The 20,896-nt window shown below is 41.7% G+C and overlaps 1 protein-coding gene across 1 annotated transcript in view; it reads right to left on the bottom strand.

Annotated features, from left to right (window-relative positions):
- Positions 1-20,896, bottom strand: part of KIF27 (kinesin family member 27) — a 156,464-nt gene that overhangs the window by 96,188 nt on the left and 39,380 nt on the right. The window contains exons 6-7 of the mRNA XM_073633656.1: positions 18,642-18,842; positions 6,803-6,990 (exon numbers count right to left, since the gene is read on the bottom strand). Of these exons, the coding sequence (XP_073489757.1) occupies positions 6,803-6,990; positions 18,642-18,842 (389 nt within the window). The remainder of the gene's footprint in view (positions 1-6,802; positions 6,991-18,641; positions 18,843-20,896) is intronic.

The following is a 20,896-nucleotide window of genomic DNA, read 5'->3' as shown; positions in this document are numbered from 1 at the left end:
TATACATTAGAGCAGTGGGAGAACCTCATCCCATATGCTCTTTTACTGCAGCTTAGTGATTGTTGTTTCTCTTAGCTGCATATGGGCTCAATTTATGCGCTCCTTGTACTCATAGTTTAATATTTTAATCACACAGACCTAAATCAGGCGTCTCTTGTGAAAGTGTTGCAGCGCTAAGTCCTACATCTGTGGATGTCCATCTCACGTTTTGTGGACTTTCTAAGCCAGCCTGCTCTACCTCTGGTGTTCAATTTTTGCTTTGGCATCACCTGTTTGTCCTTATGAATCAGATTGATGTAAATATGACTGGTCCTTTAGCCTTTTTGATTTTTTTGTACTACTTTTTACAACTACAAAATCTTGTCAGTAGTCGCATATAATTATGACGATACCACTTTACTATTTTGAAATTTATATTACAGATAGAGATTTGATCACCCAATTGTAAATCCCTTGATGAAGGAGTAATACATACCTATTTCCGAAACATGTCGGGTCACGTGCTGTACACTTCATCCGCTTGACCTTTTACCCTTAGGCTGCAGGCTGTAGGCACAGGGGTGTCATATCTTTTGTATACAATTGGATGTGCATATTATGTCTGTATTTGCACTTTATATAATTCTATTTGTATTGTTACCTTTTATATATATTTTTCTATATGTTTAATAAAGTTGGCACTGTAGTGCATTTTTATACAAAATACTCTTGATATTATACATTTACCTCTTGCCAGTAAAAATCCTCCAAGGGCGACCTCGGTGCACTTATAGTGCACAGTTGCTTCTTGTTCCTCTTGCTAAATACCTCAAACTGTCTACTTTCTAAAAAGGGGTCATTTGGGGGGAATTTTACTGTCCTGACATTTTAAGGGCCTCAAGAAATGAGCTGTCAGTACATTTTCAAATATATACAGTGGGGACGGAAAGTATTCAGACCCCCTTAAATTTTTCACTCTTTGTTATATTGCAGCCATTTGCTAAAATCATTTAAGTTCATTTTTTTTCTTTCCTTTATTTTCACCTGGAGATCTGGCCTGTGTTATTTTTTAACTTACTTTACTAACCAAGCTGTACAGACAAAGTAGCAGTTAGATGGTTAAGACAAACCATTTAAACACTGACCGGGGTGTTCAATGGGCAGCTTTTATTAAATGTATGTAAAACTTTTATGCCAAAAGGAAAACTTCTTATAAAGCGTTAGCTGGAGTTCAGCCTAAATTTGTTAGTCAAGTCAATTTAAATCTACCAGTCTAATGCCGCGTACACACGATCGGAATTTCGTCCCGCAAAAGACCGATGAGAGTTTTTCGGCGGAAAATGCGACCATGTGTATGCTCCATCGGACTTTTGCTGGCCGAATTCCAGCCAGCAAAAGATTGAGAGCATGTTCTCAATTTTTCGGTCGGGAAAAGTTCCTATCCGAAAATGCGATAGTCTTGTGGCAATTACGACGCGCAAAATCCCTACGCATGCTCGGAAATAATTTGACGCATGCTCGGAAGCATTGAACTTCATTTTCTAGGCTCGACGTAGTGTTGTACATTACCGCGTTCCTGACGGTCATAATTTCAGCGAACTTTTGCGTGACCGTGTGCATGCAAGGCAAGCTTGAGCGGAATCCAGTCGAAAAGCCTTTATATCTTTTTCTGACAAGAAGTCCAATCGTGTGTACGCGGCGTAACACTACCCTCTCCTCAGACAGACAATGCTGTTGTCAAAGGGCAGCTGCTTTACTACCTAATTCAGAATGCAGACACCCTAGGACAGGAAGTGTGCTACTGGCTGGATCACCAGGTGAAATAAAAGGAAAAAAAGTCTAAAAAGAAAAAAAAACTAATGCAGCTACCACATCTATTAAAGACAGACTTTAAATTTTAAAAAATGCAAATATTGGAAATATTGGAAAGCAACTAGAGTACTAAACATGAGATTGCATTTGCCCTATTTTGATGATGTTGTCTAAAAGGCCAGTAAAAATGCACTGGAAGTATGTTTGTATAAATGATTTTAGTAACATTTAAATACAAACATTTAGGGTCCTTTCACACTGATCAGTTTTCAATGTGTTTTTGGTTTTACCTTTTAAGGACCAATGTATGTGTTCACCACTGCGAGCAAGCACGGAGGGGATGGGGGCACTTTACTTTTTTTTTATTATTATGTATTTTATTACATTCCTTAAAAAAAATGTTTATCACTTTTATTGCTATCACAAAAAATTTAAAACATCCCTTGCGATAACAATAAAACTATAAAAAAAAAAAAATCAGAGATGCTGGCTGAACCCAAGTAGATCGATGAGTCGACTTGGGTACAATCAGCCTATCCGTAGATGTTCGAATCTCCCTGCTAAACCGGCCAAGATTCTAATCATCTATGGCCAGCTTACCGGTGACATACACATATTTGTAAATGGGGAGATAATAAGTAAATATTTTACAAATATTTTAAGCGCTACGTAAACTGTTGGCGCTATATAAATCCTGTATAATAATAATAATAATACATAACAGACAAGCAGACAGGGTCACTTTAAATAATCTTTAAAGCTAAAAGATGCTTTGTCATTGCTACAGTGAGGGAAAAAAGTATTTGATCCCCTGCTGATTTTGTACATTTGCCCACTGATAAAGAAATGATCAGTCTATAATTTTAATCAGAGACAGCTCTAAACTAGACGGTTGCCTAAGGCCTCACACTTACAGGGGCCTCGGGCTGCCTAATTTGCCTGCCGTGATTGTGGGAGTGAGAGGGAATGTCTCATGGTCGGTGTCCCCAGGCCGGCGGCGCCGGGACTGCATGTCATAACAAGATCTGCCTTCCCCCAGACTCCTCTTCCACTCACTGTTTACGGCTGCTTACACACACTCTGCCAATCAGAGGTTACATCACACTGCAGAGCCCTGTTCCCTATATCCATTGAGGGCACTGCTGACTCTCCCTCCTCACCCACCACGTGTGCCCTTGCTCTCCGTACTGTGTGTGTGCAGTGAGTGCTTGAAAGGCCATGAAGATGCCGGGTGGAGGGGGAGACCAGAGATGACAGGGGTGGTGTGCTTAGGACTGGACACAGGAGAGCTGTGTCATTGCTGCTCATTATCAAAGTGGCTCTGTACAGCATTGTCTATAAGAGCTGTATAGTGTGTGCTGGGGGCAGACTGAATCTATATTAGGACAGACCTGAAGTGTGGATATGGGTGGACACTTCAAGTTACTGTTCGCTCATCTATTAGCTATGTAGGCATGAAGAGTTATGTACAGCTTGGGGCCCCCCACCACACCATTTACTTGCCACAGTGATAAAAAAAAAAAAAAAAAAAAAAGTTGTGCAAGCTTCAGCTTATGTTAAGAGTTTATGCAGGGCTAAGGACTCTCTACTTACCCCCATATTAAGCAAAGGTGAGTATAACCACATTGGGAGAGTCATGTCCACACAGTCTTTGACCATCTCCTGTATCATGTCCGCACAGTCTGACCATCTCTTGTATCATGTCTGCACAATCTCTGACCATCTTCTGTATCATGTACGCACAGTCTCTGACCATCTCTTGCATCATGTCTGCAGTCTCTGACCATCTCTTGTATCATGTCTGCAGTCTCTGACCATCTCATGTTTCATATCTGCAGTCTCTGACCGTTTCATGTCCGCACAGTCTCTGACCATCTCCTCTATCATGTCCGCACAGTCTCTGACCATCTCTCGTACCTTGGCCGCACAGTCTCTGACCATCTCCTGTATCATGTCTGCAAAGTCATTGACCATCTCTTGTATTATGGGCGCACAGTCTCTGACCATCTTCTGTATCATGTCTGCACAGTCTCTGGGGGGGGGGGGAGCCTACAGAGGAGTCAAGAGTGGGAGCGCTGCCAGGACAGGGGTCACAGGAGGAGTCAGACATATGTGGGACTGTGGAGAGAATATAGGATGAAACCAGCAGAGCCGTCAAGCTGGAGCCCAGAGATGACGATCTGACTGAGCCCTGCACAATGCAACTGAAAGGAGGTCAGTGACAGTGTAGTAAGGCAGTCTGAGGAGGGGGTCACTGATGTAAGGGGAAGCGAACACAGTAAGGTAAGAAGCACTGGCATAAAGGTTCCCCCTTATATCAGCAACCAACCCTTATCTTAGAGCATTAACTCTACGGAAGGTGGTCTGTGGTCACCAGAGTCCCCCCACATCAGAGTTCCCGTTGTAACTCTGCGGACCCTGATGTAAAGGGGAATGCTGTGAAGTCTGATATAAGGTGATCTCTGGTCACCAGAGCCCCCCTTACATCAGGATTCCCCTTTACACCAAAGTCTGCAGCATTCCCCTCTACATCAAAGTTCCTCTTGCACTGTAAAGCCGCATACACACGGGCGGAATTTTCGACCGGACTGGTTTGACGGACTTCCGACTGACTTTTTAACAAACGGACTTGCCTACACACGATCACACCAAAGTCCGACAGATTCGTACGTGATGACGTACACCAGACTAAAATGAGGAAGTTGATAGCCAGTAGCCAATAGCTGCCCTAGCGTCGGTTTTTGTCCGTCGGACTAGCATACAGACAAGCGGATTTCTGGGTCCGGCGGAGTTATGATGTAAAGATTTGAAGCATGTTCCAAATCTAAAGTCAGACTTTCCACAGAAAAAGTCCGCTGAAGGTCCAATGAAGCCCACACATGATCAGATTGTCCACTGGACTCAGTCCGTCGGACCAGTCAGGTCGAAAAGTCTGCTCGTGTGTACGCTGCATAAGGAGTAATCTTGTAGACTCTATTTTTCCCACTATGGGCATGACTGGGGCCTCATGTCTAAGGCCTCACAAAGTCTAGAGCCGCCTCTGATTTTAATGGTAGGTTTATTTTAACAGTGAGAGACAGAACAACAAAAAAAGTTATAAATTGATTTGCATTTAAATGAGTGAAATAAGTATTTGACTCCTTCACAAAACATGACTTAGTACTTAGTGGCAAAACCCGTGTTGGCAATCACAGAGGTCAGGCGTTTCTTTTAGTTGACCAATAGGTTTGCACACATTTCAGGAGGGATTTTGTCCCACTCCTCTTTGCATATCCTCTCCAAGTCATTAAGGTTTCGAGGCCGACATTTGGCAACTCGAACCTTTAGCTCCCTCCACATATTTTCTATGGGATTAAGGTCTGTAGACTGGCTAGGCGACTCCAGGACCTTAAAAGAGAAAAGTATGGGGGGGTTTTTCCCCCCTTCTATACTTACCTAGGTGGATGCAGCATGGGACCGATGCTGCATCTGTCCCCCGCTGCCTCTGCACTGAGAACCGAGCCATCGAACAATGCCGATGGCTCAGTTCACACAGATCCCCGAAAGGAGAGCTGCCGACTGTCAATCAGCAGCTCACCTCTCTGGTCCTCCTCGCTCACTGGAGCGCTGAGCTGTGGAGGAGCAGCCATCTCAGTCTCTCAGCGGCTCACTGAGAGGTTGAGACAGGCATCGGTCCAGGCACCTTGTGGATCCAGATTTATTGTCATGATGACGCAGTGCCTGGACTGATTCCTCTGACGTCAGCAGAGAGCAGACTTCAGACCGCTGCCTGCTGAAAACACAGGAGTGCAAAACGAATTGTACTCCTGTGACCCATAGGAGAAGCCCAGCCAAACGAACTCAGGCTGGACTTCTCCTTTAATGTGCTTCTTCTTGAGCCACTCCTTTGTGGCCTTGGCTGTGTGTTTTGGGTCATTGTAATGCTGGAATACCCATCCATGACCCATATTCAATGTCCTGGCTGAAGGAGGTTCTCACCCAAGATTTGACAGTGCATGGCCCCGTCCATCGTCCCTTTGATGCGAGGAAGTTGCCCTGTCCCCTTAGCAGAAAAACACCCCCAAAGCATAATGTTTCCACCTCCATGTTTGAAGGTGGGGATGGTGCTCTTGGTGTCATAGGCAGCATTCCTCATCCCCCAAACACTTCGAGTTGAGTTGATGCCAAAGAGCTTGATTTTGGTCTCATCTGACCACAACACTTTCACCCAGTTCTTCTCTGAATCATTCAGATGTTCATTAGCAAACTTCAGACAGACGCTGCAGGATTTCAGTCCTTTACGGCGTAGTGTGTTACCAATTGTTTTCTTGGCAACTATGGTCTCGGCTCCCTTCAGATAATTGATAAGATTCTCCCATGTAGTTCTGGGCTGATTCCTCATGAGTTCTCATGATCATTGAAATTCCATGAGGTGAGATCTTGCATGGAGTCCCAGACCGAGGGAGATTGACAGTTATTTTGTGTTTCTTCCGTTAGTAAACAATCGCACCAACTTTTGTCACCCTCTCACCAAGCTGCTGGCGATGGTCTTGTAGCCCATTCCAGCCTTGTGTAGGTCTACAATCTTGTCCCTGACATCCTTGGACAGCTCTTTGGTCTTGGCCATGGTGAAGAGATTGGAATCTGACTGATTGATTGCTTCTGTGGACAGGTGTCTTTTATACAGGTAACAAGCTAAGATTAGGAGAACTCCCTTTAAAAAAATGCTCCTAATCTCAGCTCGTTACCTGAATAGAAGACACCTGGGAGCCAGAAATCTTGCTGATTGATAGAGGGATCAAATACTTATTTCACTCATCAAAATGCAAATCAGTTTATAACTTTGGATATTTTTGTTATTTTGTCTCTCACTGTTAAAATAAACCTACAATTAAAATTATAGACTGATCATTTTTTTGTCAGTGGACAAACGTACAAAATCAGCAGGTGATCAAATACTTTTTCCCCCACTGTATATAGCCACTGTATACAACCTCTTAAACTTTATATTTGTGAAACATAAAAACAGTACCTAAATGGAGATTTAGGATTGTTTGCATTCACTTTTTCTGCCTTTTCTTCTTCCTCGTCGCTATGATCTGAGAACTTTTCATGCAAAACCTCATCCTGCTCTTCTATTAAATCCAAAAGCATTTGACTGCGAGTTCGAAACCCAGCAACTACTCGTTCCAAAGAGTATGAGGGAGGACTGGTGCGCACCTGAAAAATTATAATGGATAGCATAGGTTGTGATTTTTCTCTCCTTTAAGTATTTAAAGTATGAAAGTGTGATAAGCCTCTGGTGGAAGATACAGCGGATTTTAAATCGGAAGGATTTTTATTTTAACCCCTTTGCGCCTAAGGCCCCTTTCACACTTGTGCGACTTGTCCTGTGACTTGGGACCGCAAAGTCGCATGACAAGTCGTACCCCATGATTTCCAATTAGTACCATTCATATCTGTGTGACTTCAAGTTGCACAGACTTTAAAAGTAGTCCCTGTACTACTTTGGTTCCACTTTGATGCGGGTTGAGGTCCATAGACCTAGTTTACACAAGAATTCCCTGAAATCGCAGGAAAATCGCGGCCGCGAAATCGCAGTAAAATTGCGCAACTTTGAAGTCGCGGTAGTGTGAAAGGTGCCTAAGAGTAAAACAAATCACAATGCCTAAGCACAATTTTGCAACTTTGACATGTGTTAGTAAAATCGTACATATCACCACAACTACTTTGTGCATCAAGGTGGATTATACCTTGTTTTTTTCAGGACAAATTGGGCTTTCATTTGTTGGTAAATGGTAATGATATCCCCTGATTTTTTTTTTTTTTTATTATCAAAGAAAAACTGTCCGAAATAATTAAAAAAACATTTTTTAGCTGTATAGTTCTTGCTACTACCATAACCTTCCACCAAAGAAAAAACAAAAAAAAAAATTCTCCTGCTCCTGATGATCGCAGCGATATCACGTGTATGTTAATTATTGTATAGAGGTTATAAAAAGTCTACACACCCCTGTTAAAATGTCAGTTTTCTGTGATGTAAAAAAATGACAAAGATGAATCATTTCAGATTTTTTTTACCACCTTTAATGTGAGCTGTAAAGTGTACAACTCAGTTGAACAACAAACTGAAATATTTTAGGTGGAGGGAATTAAAAATAAACTAAAATAATATGGTTGCATAAGTGTGCAAACCCTTACACTAATACTTTGTTGAAGCACCTTTTGGATTTTATTACAGCACTCAGTCTTTTTGGGTATGATTCTATCAGCATGGCACATCTTGACTTGGCAATATTTGCCCACTCTTCATTGCAAAAACATTCCAAACCTGTCAGATTGCGAGAGCATCTCCTGTGCACAGCCCTCTTCAAATCACCCCACAGATTTTTAATCAGATTCAGGTCTGGGCTTTGGCTGGGCCATTCCAAAACTTGAATCTTCTTATGGTGAGGCCATGCCTTTGTTGATTTGAATATATGTTTTGGGTCATTCTAATGCTCAAAGGTGAAGTTCCCCTTCATGTTCAGCTTTCTAGCAGAAGTCTGAAGGTTTTGTGCCAATTTTTACTGGTATTTGGAACTGGTCATAATTCTCTGTACCTTGACTAAGGCCCCTTCCAGCTGAAGAAAAAACAGGCCCAAAGCATTATGCTGCCACCACCATGCTTCACAGTGGGTATGGCGTTTTTGCTCCAAAACTATCTTTTGGAACCATAGCTAAAAAAGTTCAACCTTGGTTTCAGACGATAATATATTTTCCTGCATGCTTTTGGAAAACTTCAGATGTTTTTGCTAAATTTAACCGGGCTTGGGTGTTTTTCTTCGTAAGAAAAGGCTTCTGTCTTGCCACTCTATCCCATAGCCCAGACATATGAAGAATATGGGAGATTGTTGTCACATGTATCACACAGCCAATACTTGCCAGATATTCCTGTAGCTCCTTTAATGTTGCTGTAGGCCTCTTGGCAGCCTCCCTGACCAGTTTTCTTCTCGTCTTTTCATCACTTTTGGAGGGACTTCCAGTTCTTTGTAATGTCACTGTTGTGCCATATTTTCTCCACTTGATGATGACTGTCTTCACTGTGTTTCATGGTATATGTAATGCCTTGGAAAATCATTTGTACCCTTCTCCTGACTGATACCTTTTAACAATGAGATCCCACTGATGCTTTGGAAGCTCTCTGCGGACCATGGCTTTTGCTGTAGGATGCGACTAAGAAAATATCAGGAAAGACCTACTAGAACAGCTGAACTTTATTTTTATTAACTTTTATTATAAATATTTTTATAAATATTAGCAGGTATGTACTGACTCCTATTTAACATCAGTTTGAATGTGATTGCTTAATTCTGAACACAGCTACAACCCCAGTCATAAAAGGGTGTACACTTATGCAACCACATTATTCTAGTTTTTTATTTTTACTTCCCCTCCCTAAAAGATTTCAGTTTGTTTTTCAATTGAGTTGTACAGTTTATAGGTCACATTAAAATAGGTGAAAAAAGTTCTCAAATTATCTTTTATTTTTATTTTTTCCAATCATTTTTATTCAAATTTTCACAATAGAAAATACAAAAGTATTTGTAAAGAGCAAGTACAGTATAAAATATAAATGTATACTCATCCAAACATTTGCAAGACAGAATATCACTTCTTACAATGTACGTTCCTTCAAGTGGAGGTCTCTGCTGATGATATTGTTAGTATTTTCCATATCTCTGTGGGGTGACCCCTGTATTCATTATTATGCTGAATGTAACATTATCAAAATGCATCTCAATTTTCATGCATCTTTAACTAATAAACCAAAAACTCTTGTAAATTCAATTTAAGGGTCAGTTTATAACATTCTGCAATGTACATATATGCAATAAATCTGGCATTTTCCTGAAATGGGTCATCTCTTCAAAATGAGGAAATCCCATCCCTTGTCACCCCGAAAGAGGACCCTCCTCCTCCTCCAAGGGATTAGTCCCCACTCTGGGCTCGTCAGGGAGTGGGCAAGAAGACCCTCGTTATTTTACAGCAGAGACCAAATAGGATTAGAGAGAGAAAAGATAAAAATTGAGAAAAAAGAAGATGGAAGAAGAAGTAAGGAATGACCACGCTCTCCGAATCCCACCACCCTAAGGTCGCCCTACCCTGGTATAAATCGGGGATCTCCTATCAGGTATCGGACCCATGGGTCCCAGATTCTCTCGAACATCTGCATTCTATTGCTTAAGGTTGCTGTCATACGCTCATTAAGCATAATCCAGGAAAGTTTGTGTTTGAGCTGTTCTAACGGCACTACTGCCGATTTCCAAGATTTCGCAATTATAATTCTTGCTGATATAAATATAAACGCTATGAGGAGTCTCTGGGGTTTTGACGCTGACCCCACCTTACATCCCAGCAGTGCCTGTCTCGGGGACTTGATAAGGTTTACTTGGGTGAGAATGTATATAAAATTATATGCCCTAATCCAGTACCGCCTTACCTTAGGGCACTGCCACCACACATGGTATATCGTTCCCTCCTGTCCGCATCCATGGAAACATAAGGGAGACAGTCTTGCCGGGACCATGTAATGTCTTAGAATTACTTTATAATTCGCTTCTATCATTGATGTGTTAATGATGGACTTCGAGGCCCCCTGGGATGTTTTATGCCATTAATCCAGCTCAATACCTTCCTGGAGGTCCGCTTCCCATTTTCCCATATACCATTGCTTTACAGAGGAGTTCGTCAAAACAGTATAAAGTTCAGAGATATGTGCCTTGATTTTATCAAACTTCTGACACAAATATTCCATAGGGGACAAAGTAGTTATATCAGAATTCCGTGATATGGTATTTAAGAAGTGTATTATCTGTGTGAATCGGAAGAACTCTGAAGTCGGCATTTGGTATTTCTCGAACAGAACTCATCTTGTCAGTATGCCCTTATGATCATAAGTCTGCTATATGTAATAGACCTTTGTTGTTCCACCATTGAAATGTTCTGGGGGTGAGGCCTGGAGTGCAGTTCCTGTTTTCAAGAATAGGAGCCAGTGGGGTATGCTTAGATTTAAATTTATGAGATTCTGTTAATCTGTCCAAAATATTCAAAGAGGTGGAGAGAGCCGGGTATAAAATTGTGGGGGGGTCTTTTCTTGGGCGAGAGCCAAAGAATAGAGAAAAATCAATTTCATCTACAGGCATTGGCCTCCATCTGCATCCAGATTCGGTGGGGCTGCGTACTGTGAAATCTGGTTATTTGGGCAAACTGTGCTGCATAATAATATTTTTGCAAGTCTGGAACCCCCAACCCACCTTTTCTTTTTGGGGTAAATAATGTATGCTTATTCACCCTAGGCCTCTTATCTTCCCAGATAAAGGATATAAGTCTCGTCTAAAATACCATCAATTCAGACCAGTGACACTGGTAACGTGCGGAAGAGATATAGTACTTTCGGAAGTACATTCATCTTTACTGAATGTAGTCTGCCAAACCACAACGGCGGGTAAAGTCGGCCCCTTTGAATAGTGCAGGATAGTTTTGTGAGTATAATGTGCGCCAGGACGGAGTGAGATTAATGCCCAAATATGAGAGGGCCTCTGCTTGCCATATAAAGTTATAGGAATGTTTAAGAGCGGAGAGCGTGCTTTCCTCTAATGAGATCTTCATAGCCTGTGACTTATAATGGTTTATTTTGAGACCTGAGATTATGAAGAATGGTTTGAGTATGGCATATAAGTTGGGGAGAGTGGTAATAGGGGATGAAACCAGCATCAAAATGTTGTCCGCAAAAAGGACGCATTTATGTTCACTAGTATCGTATTCTATTCCTCGAAAATCAATAGAGGTACGAATTTTTATTGCGAGCGGCTCCAAGGCCAGGACAAAGAGTAGCGGGGACAGTGGACATCCTTGATGAGTCCCCCTTTGGATAGCAATGGGACTCAAGAAGTAGCCCTTTATCATTAAAGCTGCTGTTGGGGAGCTGTATAGGACCCGGAGTGTGGACATGAAGTTCGACCCAAAGCCCAACTGGGCCAGGACAAAAAAGAGGTAATCCCAAGACAAGGAATCGAATGCTTTGTGTATGTCTAGGGATAGCAACATTCCCCGTCTTGGTCCTTTCCCATCCCAGTCAGAGTGAATTTCCGAAATTATGTCATTGATTCTTCTAGTTTGGTCTGTCGTTTGGCGACCCGGAACAAATCCTGCCTGGTCTGGGTGGATGTATTGTGCAAGAAATTAGTTCAGTCTAACTGCCAGGATTTTTGTCATAATTTTAAATCTGTATTTATCAACGAGATTGGACGATAATTCATGCATAGCCTGTGATCCTTTCCCGGTTTAGGCATTAGGTGTATATACGCTGTGTTTTCCTGTGCTGGAAGATCTGTGCTCTGTCTGACTACATTAAAAAATATACAGAGACATTGAACCTCTTGAAATTTTCAGTAATATTGTCCTGAGAACCCACCCGGACCCGGGGCTTTTGAGGGGTTCAAACTCTTTATAGCCTGTACTATTTCTATTTCTGAGAATTCCTTGTCCGTTCTCACGTCAGCTTGGGCAAGGAAATATTACTAAAGAAATCCTCTATTTTACCCTGTCCCACTTTCACTGTATAATTTGGAGTAAAATTTGGTAAATTCTTTTAAAATGAGTTCTGGGTTTTGGCTCGACTGCCCATTATTCAATCTAAGTTTAGGCAATGCTGACGTGTAGGAGCGGGGAACTAATTTTCGGGCTAATGGTGTGGTGGGTTTATCACCATTGTGTAGTATCTGTGTCGTGACCACCGTATGCGCTTTTCTGCCCGAGTGGTAAGACTCAAGTTTAATGCCAGGCTGGCCATATCAATTTTATGCCTACTATCTATCTGTGGTGACATCCGTTGTTCAGATAGCAAGTCATTCAATTACGTCTCTTGTTGTGTAATCATACTGTCCCGGGATCGTTTGAGTCTGGCCGCTAATAGTAACTTGGGCGCTCAATACAGTAATAATAACATCAATAGATTCATAAATGTGTAGATTAATATATAAAAAAACATGTATAATAACTAATTAGTAATATATAATCAACCAGTAAGTTCAATAAAGTGGATAACAACCAATTGCAGTAGTAAAGTGCATTAATTATTTAGACACGTGTAAAAAAAACATACGCACATGATACCATGTGCAAAAGGTGTATAAATAAATATAGTCCTTGTGCAACAGAGCAGCAGCAACTAATATCCATGCAGTGATTAGACTTGTTCAAAATTCCTTAGAAAAACGCTTTCACCATTTGAATCACCCAAAAAGTGCTCAGATAAATTAGCTGCTTACCAGAAAGCAATGACCACTTTAACTAAAAAGTAGATCAAACAACGCTTGTAGCAGAACCTGTCTGCTGGCAATGGTTAATCCTGGACCTGCAAGATGACTTCCTCCCCTCAAGGATTAAGGATGTACATGTGAAAAAATAATATGGAAAGCGGCCATTGTATAATCCAGTTTTATTAAGAATAAATAATTAAAAAGCCAAATGGCTTGCTTACATTTGTAGTACCTTTGCCCGACACAGAGGCTGTGAGCGTATCTGGTATCTAATGGTCAGATGTCTCCTTGCGGATCTCACCCGTGCTGGCGTGCGTTCCACCTTGCTCAGCATTCAAACCAAAAGGACCGGATATGGACCATATAGGATTAACCATTGCCAGCAGACAGGTTCTGCTACAAGCGTTGTTTGACCTACTTCTTAGTTAAAGTGGTCATTGCTTTCTGGTAAGCAGCTAATTTATCAGAGCACTTTTTGGGTGATTCAAATGGTGAAAGCGTTTTCCTAAGGAATTTTGATCAAGTCTAATCACTGCATGGATATTAGTTGCTGCTGCTCTGTTGCACAAGGACTGTATTTATTTATACACCTTTTGCACATGGTATCATGTGCGTACGTTTGTTTTACACGTCTAAATAATTAATGCATTTCAATACTGCAATTGGATGTTATCCACTTTATTGAACCTACTGGTTGATTATATATTACTAATTAATTATTATACATATTTTTTTATATATTAATCTACACATTTATGAATCTATTGATGTTACTACTGTATTGAGCGCTCCCTTTTGTTTTTAATTCACTGGATCTAAAGCACCTCATCACTTTAGTGGGGATAGCAGCTGATATTATTTTATTTAATTATATTCACATTTAAATACACTATCAAATTTGCTTATCAGGCGCAAAGTTTATTATATTTCATCAATTGTAGTAACTTACCACGAATAGTGGCCTTGTGGGCTGCCCAATTTATAACTGGGGACGTGGACGAGGGCAAATTCACCCGGGAAAAAAAAAAAAAAAAAAAAAAAAAAAAGAGCGTATCGCCGCTTCTATCTCCGTTAGCACTCCCGGTTCATTTAATACCCTTGCATTTAGACGCCACGGGGGAGGGACATGGCTTCTTCCACAGATCCAAAAGGGATAACCTAACCGGGAGTGATCCGACCACGGAGTGGCAAGGATTCTAACTGAGGTCACTAGGGCTGCAACTAACGATTATTTTCATAATCGATTAATCGGCCGATTATTTTTTCGATTAATCGATTAATCGGATAAAATCATAAAAAAAAATCGTAATGTGCCATTTTTTTCTATTCCTCCCGGGGACACCAATGACGGGGCGCTATTCCTCCCAGGGACACCAATGACGGGGCGCTATTCCTCCCGGGGACACCAATGACGGGGTGCTATTCCTCCCGGGGTCGCCAATGACGGGGTGCTATTCCTCCCGGGGTCACCAATGACGGGGCGCTATTCCTCCCGGGGTCACCAATGACGGGGCGCTATTCCTCCCGGGGTCACCAATGACGGGGCGCTATTCCTCCCGGGGTCACCAATGACGGGGCACTATTCCTCCCAGGAACACCAATGATGGGGCACTATCCCCCCACCCCTCCCAGGAACACCAATGGGGCACTATTCCCCCCCCCTCCCAGGAACACCAATGGGGTACTACCCCCCCCTCCCAGGAACACCAATGGGGCACTATGTCTATTCTCCTCCCACCCAGGAAAACCAATGATGGGGAACTACTACTCCAGGCAGCCACCCCCCGGAACACCAATGATGGGGAATTATCCCCCCCCCTCCCAGGAACACCAATGGAGCACTATTCCCCCCCCCCCAGGAACACCAATGGGGCACTATTCCCCCCCCCTCCCAGGAACACCAATGGGGCACTATTCCCCCCCCCCCAGGAACACCAATGGGGCACTATTCCCCCCCCCCTCCCAGGAACACCAATGGGGCACTATTCCCCCCCCCCCAGGAACACCAATGGGGCACCATGTCTATTCCCCTCCCTCCCAGGAACACCAATGATGGGGCATCCCCCCCCCCTCCCTCCCCAGTAATACTGTTAGGATGGTGCCCGGTCATAAAAATGTGCTGTTTTTACTGTGTTATTAGCTGCTACCTTTCACTATGAATGAGCAGCTCGGCTCTCCTCGCTTCTTGCCCTCGCCTCTCTGTTCCCTCGAGGCAGCGGGCAGGGCTGAGATCAGTGGGGATGACGTCTGCAAAGAGGAGGAGGGGGAGAGGTGCGCCGCGGACGTGCCTGGTCACAAACGGCGGCGCCGAGGACACAGGAGGGAGGATTTTTTCTCTGTTCCCTCGAGGCAGCGGGCGGGGCTGAGAAGATCAGGGGGGGGTGACGTCAGCAAGGAGGAGGAGAGGCGCGCCGTGGACGTGCGGCGGCGCAGACGTGCCTGGTCACAAATGGCGGCGCCGAGGACACAGGGAGGGAGGATTTAAAACGGACGGACAGACAGAAGGAAGGTGCGGACCAACTAATCGATAATGAAAATCGTTGACAACGATTTTCATTATCGATTATTATCGATAATATCGATTAATCGTTTCAGCCCTAGAGGTCACATAGGGTAGTAATGGGGACCCTATAAATATATGATCTATTCGGGAATATGTACCATGGACGTGCGAGTAGTAGGTGTAATCTCTGGTGGAGGGATTGTCCTCCCGCCATGCGTCAATTAGGTCATTACTATGTAGCAACTGTGTCAAGTTACTGCTGCTTCTGGGTACATGTTTGAATATGGATTTATTAGGTGATGACTTATCTAACATTTGGTCAAAGGCAGATTACTGTCCCCACCTAGAATCACCTGTCCCTGCAATTTTGGAAGCAGCACTGCCAGCATGTCATGAAAAGATTCCAGCTGGCCTGAATTGGGAGTATAGTACGAAATAAGGGAGATTAATAGGTCGTTAATATGGCCCACTGTCACTGTGTACCTACCCTTTTTATCCTTTAATATGGTGATAGGGGTAAAGTGTACCTTTCGTGAAAAACAAATGGCTACCCCTTGTTTTTTATCAGGGCCTGAGGAAGTGTAAAACTGGGGGTATCGGGCGCTAAGATATCTTGGGGTTGAGGTTTTGGAGAAGTGGGTCTCTTGTAACATGAGTATTTCTGCCTTTTGTTTGTGGTAATAGAGGAAAGCCTTCGCTCTTTTAGTAGGGGGAATTAAAGCCCTGCACATTATGTGTAATAATCAAGTACTTAGTTAGGTAATCAGCCGACATCATGGTTTGGCAGAGCACACTCACCTTGACACAGATGCAGAGCCTCCAGGCTCCAAGGACAGGAGGACATGAGCAGCCCAGGGGTCCGTGAGGATGTGGCAGGACTGGAGCAGGAGGTCAGAGCCCAAGAAAAGAAGAAGAAAGCAGCAAAATTAATAACTATTAGGAGAGCATTGCAGGGCTTAGTGCCTTGCACTGTAAGTTACATTTTAACCATTCAATTAAAACTACAGGGTGACAAAGACCTCCCCAGGTCATGATCCTGGGGAAGCAAACATGAGGTTGCTCCCATCAGGAGAAGGGAGCAAGGTCAATGAAGTGGCTTGCGTGTCCGATCCGACTCAAAACCGTGTTCAGAAATAAACAGGAGGTTAGATAAGAAAATTGGTAACCATTTATGCAGATAGCTCCACACCATAAATGCCCTGGCCGCCACCACTCTCCCATATCGTCAGGGGTAATAGTGGCGGACCATCGGGTCACCCTGCTATGTCATTATCAACACAACCCGGTCAACTTAGAAACAATAGGGCAGCAACTGATGAATAGCAAGGCACTTAATTGTAATTTCAATAAGACGATGCGGTAGAACTTAAAAACAAAAAAAGTCAGTCCAAGCAGGAAGGTAATCCCCTCCAACTGCAGACTCAACATGTCCCATTCAAGAGTGACTCCATTCATGAACCTAGAGGGAAAGAAACAAGATAATCACGAGTAGTATCCCTACCGCCTCGTATGTCCTGCTTACCCTGAGCCATCTTGGGAGAAGGCATCTTCCCAGAGGAAGGGGACTGTGTCTGATTCTGCCGGTTGTTTTGTTTGTATGGCCATTTTTGCAGTTGTACCGAGTTCCGGCGTCCCATGGCAGTCTCCGGGTGATCCGTGGCCCGTCTTGGGTGATTTCCCGATTCTCCTGTGCTATTTTTAGCTGGGTTCTTGCTGGCAGTGTGTGCAGCTCAGTCACAGCATGCGCACTTTGAAATGATTTATCTTTGTCTAATTTTTTTACATCACAGAAACCTGACATTTTAACAGGGGTGTGTAGACTTTTTATATCCACTGTATGTACCTGTAGTACAGCCCAGAAACAATAGTGCACATTTTGTTTTATCCTACCTAAAACACACTGACACTGATGCTAAATTGTATGCAGCCCTCTTATTGGTTATTTGCATGCCCCAGTGGTTTAAACTGTAAAAGAAATGAGGCACTTCTTTACATTATTGTGCAACTTTATATTTTCAGACATGTTCCATAACCCTTTCTCTGATACAATGTTGCAATTGTTACTATAATATAAGCAAAACTGTTGGCACTGTATAATAATGATAATAATAATAATAATAATAATGTTAAAGTAGAGATAGAGATAGATATATATATATATAGATATATATATCTATATATATATCTATATATATATAGATATATATATATATATAGATATATATATATATATATATTTATTTTTTTTATATATACTACATATATTATTACAGTTGAGCATTTGGAAACATTTTTTGAATGGGTTATGAGTGGAACAGCTCCTACTGTTATGCTGGTTCAGGCCCCTGATATGTGTTGTACTAAATGGGAAATAAATGTTGCTTTCTGTCATAACAGAGCAGTATATTATGTGTCTTTGGGATGTAAGGAACACACTCCTTGGGTATGCTTTCATAGACACCTCTACACAACAGAAACATTTGATCGTTTTCCACTGAAAGGAATGAGGTTTATATAAGTATTGCTACTAAACTCTCAGTAAGACAAAGCTAGGCTTTGTCTTTTATTATTTTTTCAATCAAAATACAAAACTAAATACACACACAACCATTAAAGTGTAACTAAAGGCAACATTTTTTTTAGTTTTGGATAGAGTGGAGAGGCATTAGAACCCGTCAGCTTTTTATTGCCGTCTGTGCCCCCATTAAGGAGATTCACCCTGTCTATCTGTCCTATTTCCCATTATCACTGTAAGTAAAATAAAAGAAAATCCCAAATTTTGAGTTGACATTAGAACACTAAGAGGGGGAACCTTCCAATGGGCACACAAGTTCTGGGGACACACCAGGATTCCCTTTACTTTTGAAGGATTTCCTCTCACTTCTTGTTTTTGATACGGGACATGAAGTGATAGGATATTTCCCCAAAGGAACACAGATGGGAAAAACAAAAAAAAAAAACTGACTGGTATAACCCTCCCTTATTTTATCCAAATGGAAATAAAAATGCCTTTAGTTACACTTTAAATAACTTGGCTAAGTGACACTAACATGGAAGCATCTTACCTTCCTTGGTTCTGATAGGTGAGTAGACTGTCTGAAGCTTGCAGCTATCATTTCAGATTGGTGACTCAATGGTACACTATAAGGTCTCTTGGTTATATATTCTTGCTCTCTCACAGAATCTTGTGAAGATTCATTCTGCAGCAATTCCACTTTATTCCTCAGTTCATCAATAAGAAGTTGTTGCTCCACAAGTTTCTCTGTCTAGTGTAATCAACATAAAATTTTAATCAAAACACTATAATTTACTAAAAAAACAAAAAAACAATTAAAATGACTATTATGGCTCTTACTTGTTTCACAAATAAGAATCACATATTCTACAACGTATGGCGTAGAAAGCAATATTTATAAGTGATAAAATTACTGTACACCAGGGGTGTCCAACCTGGGCACAGTAGCCTCCATCACCAGTAAATGGAAGTAGTTTGGAATCACCAGGGCCTTAGTCAGGGAGGTGACCAAGAACCCGATGGTCATTCGGACAGAGCTCCAGCATTCCTCTGTGGAGAACCTTCCAGAAGAACAACCATCTCTGCAGCACTCCACCAATCAGGCCTGTATGGTAGAGTGGCCAGACAGAAGCCACTGCTTAGTAAAAGGCACATGACAGCCCACCTGGAGTTTGCCAAAGGGCACCTGAAGGACTCTCAGATCATGAGAAACAAAATTTATCAAAAGACGAGAAGAAAACTGGTCGGAGAGGCTGCCAAGAGGCCTATAGCAACATTAAAGGAGCTGCAGGAATATCTGGCAAGTACTGGCTGTCTGGTACATGTGACAACAATCTCCCATATTCTTCATATGTCTGGGCTATGGGGTAGAATGGCAAGATGGAAGCCTTTTCTTTACGAAGAAAAACATCCAAGCCCGGCTAAATTTTTCAAAAACACATCTGAAGTCTCCCAAAAGCATGTGGGAAAATGTGTTATGGTCTGATGAAACCAAGGTTGAACTTTTTTGGCCACAATCCCAAAAGATATGTTTAGCGCAAAAACAACACTGCACATCACCAAAAGAACACCATACCCACAGTGAAGCATGGTGGTGGCAGAATCATGCTTTGGGATGTTTTTTCTTCAGCTGGAACAGGGGCCTTAGTGAAGGTAGAGGGAATTAGGAACAGTTCTAAATACCAGTCAATATTGACACAAAACCTTCAGGCTTCTGCTACAAAGCTGAACATGAAGAGGAACTTCATATTTCAGCATGACAATGACCCAAAACATACATCCAAATCAACAAGGGAATGGCTTCACCAGAAGGAGATTAAAGTTTTAGAATGGCTCAGCCAGAGCCCAGACCTGAATCAGATTGAAAAATCTGTGGGGTGATCTGAAGAGGGCTGTGCACAGGAGATGCCCTCTTAATCTGACAGATTTGGAGTGTTTTTGCAAAGAGTGGGCAAATATTGTCAAGTCAAGATGTGCCATGCTGATAGACTCATACTCAAAAAGACTGAGTGCTGTAATAAAATCAAAAGGTGCTTCAACAAAGTATTAGTTTAAGGGTGTGCACACTTATGCAACCATATTATTTTAGTTTTACTTCCCTCCACCTAAAAGATTTCAGTTTGTTGTTCAACTTAAAAATATAAAAACAATTGAAGTAAACATCAAAATATAAAAAAAAAAATTCTTAATTTCGGCAAGTCCACAGTGAGAAAAAAAAATTATTTAGCCGTGGGCAATGTGAGAGTGAATGTTGGAGAAACCTGAATTCCCAAACAAAGAATATAAATGGTGAAAAAAATATATAAATGAAATACTTGTTCTCAAGCAAGTGCACAGTGAAAGAAATATCAGCAAGACCACAGTGAAAGAATTATATATATATATATATATATATATATATATATATATATATATATATATATATATATATATATATATATATATATATATATATATATATATATATATATATATATATATATATATATATATTTTTTTTTTTTTTATATTCTTTGTTTGGGAATTCAAGTTTCTCCAACATTAACTCGCGCATTGCCCACAGCAATTATATATATTTTTTCACCTAAGTGAGTGATATATCACATAGCGCTGCATTTGTTTATTTTTAATATCTTATACACAGATTATGGGAGTGTGAATATGCTTAGTGGCTGTGGATTGGTTCTCTTACATTTAAAATAGTCTTTGGACACTCTTCATTTCAAGACATCTATCTATATCATGTTGTTCAACTGAGTTACTGAGTTGCAGTTTACAGGTCACATTAAAAAGGTGGAAAAAGTT

Source organism: Aquarana catesbeiana, linkage group LG01, assembly GCF_042186555.1.
Source record: "Aquarana catesbeiana isolate 2022-GZ linkage group LG01, ASM4218655v1, whole genome shotgun sequence".
Lineage (NCBI taxonomy): Eukaryota > Metazoa > Chordata > Amphibia > Anura > Ranidae > Aquarana > Aquarana catesbeiana.
The sequence above is the reverse complement of the archived record's forward strand: the minus strand, read 5'-3'. Positions and strand labels throughout refer to the sequence as shown.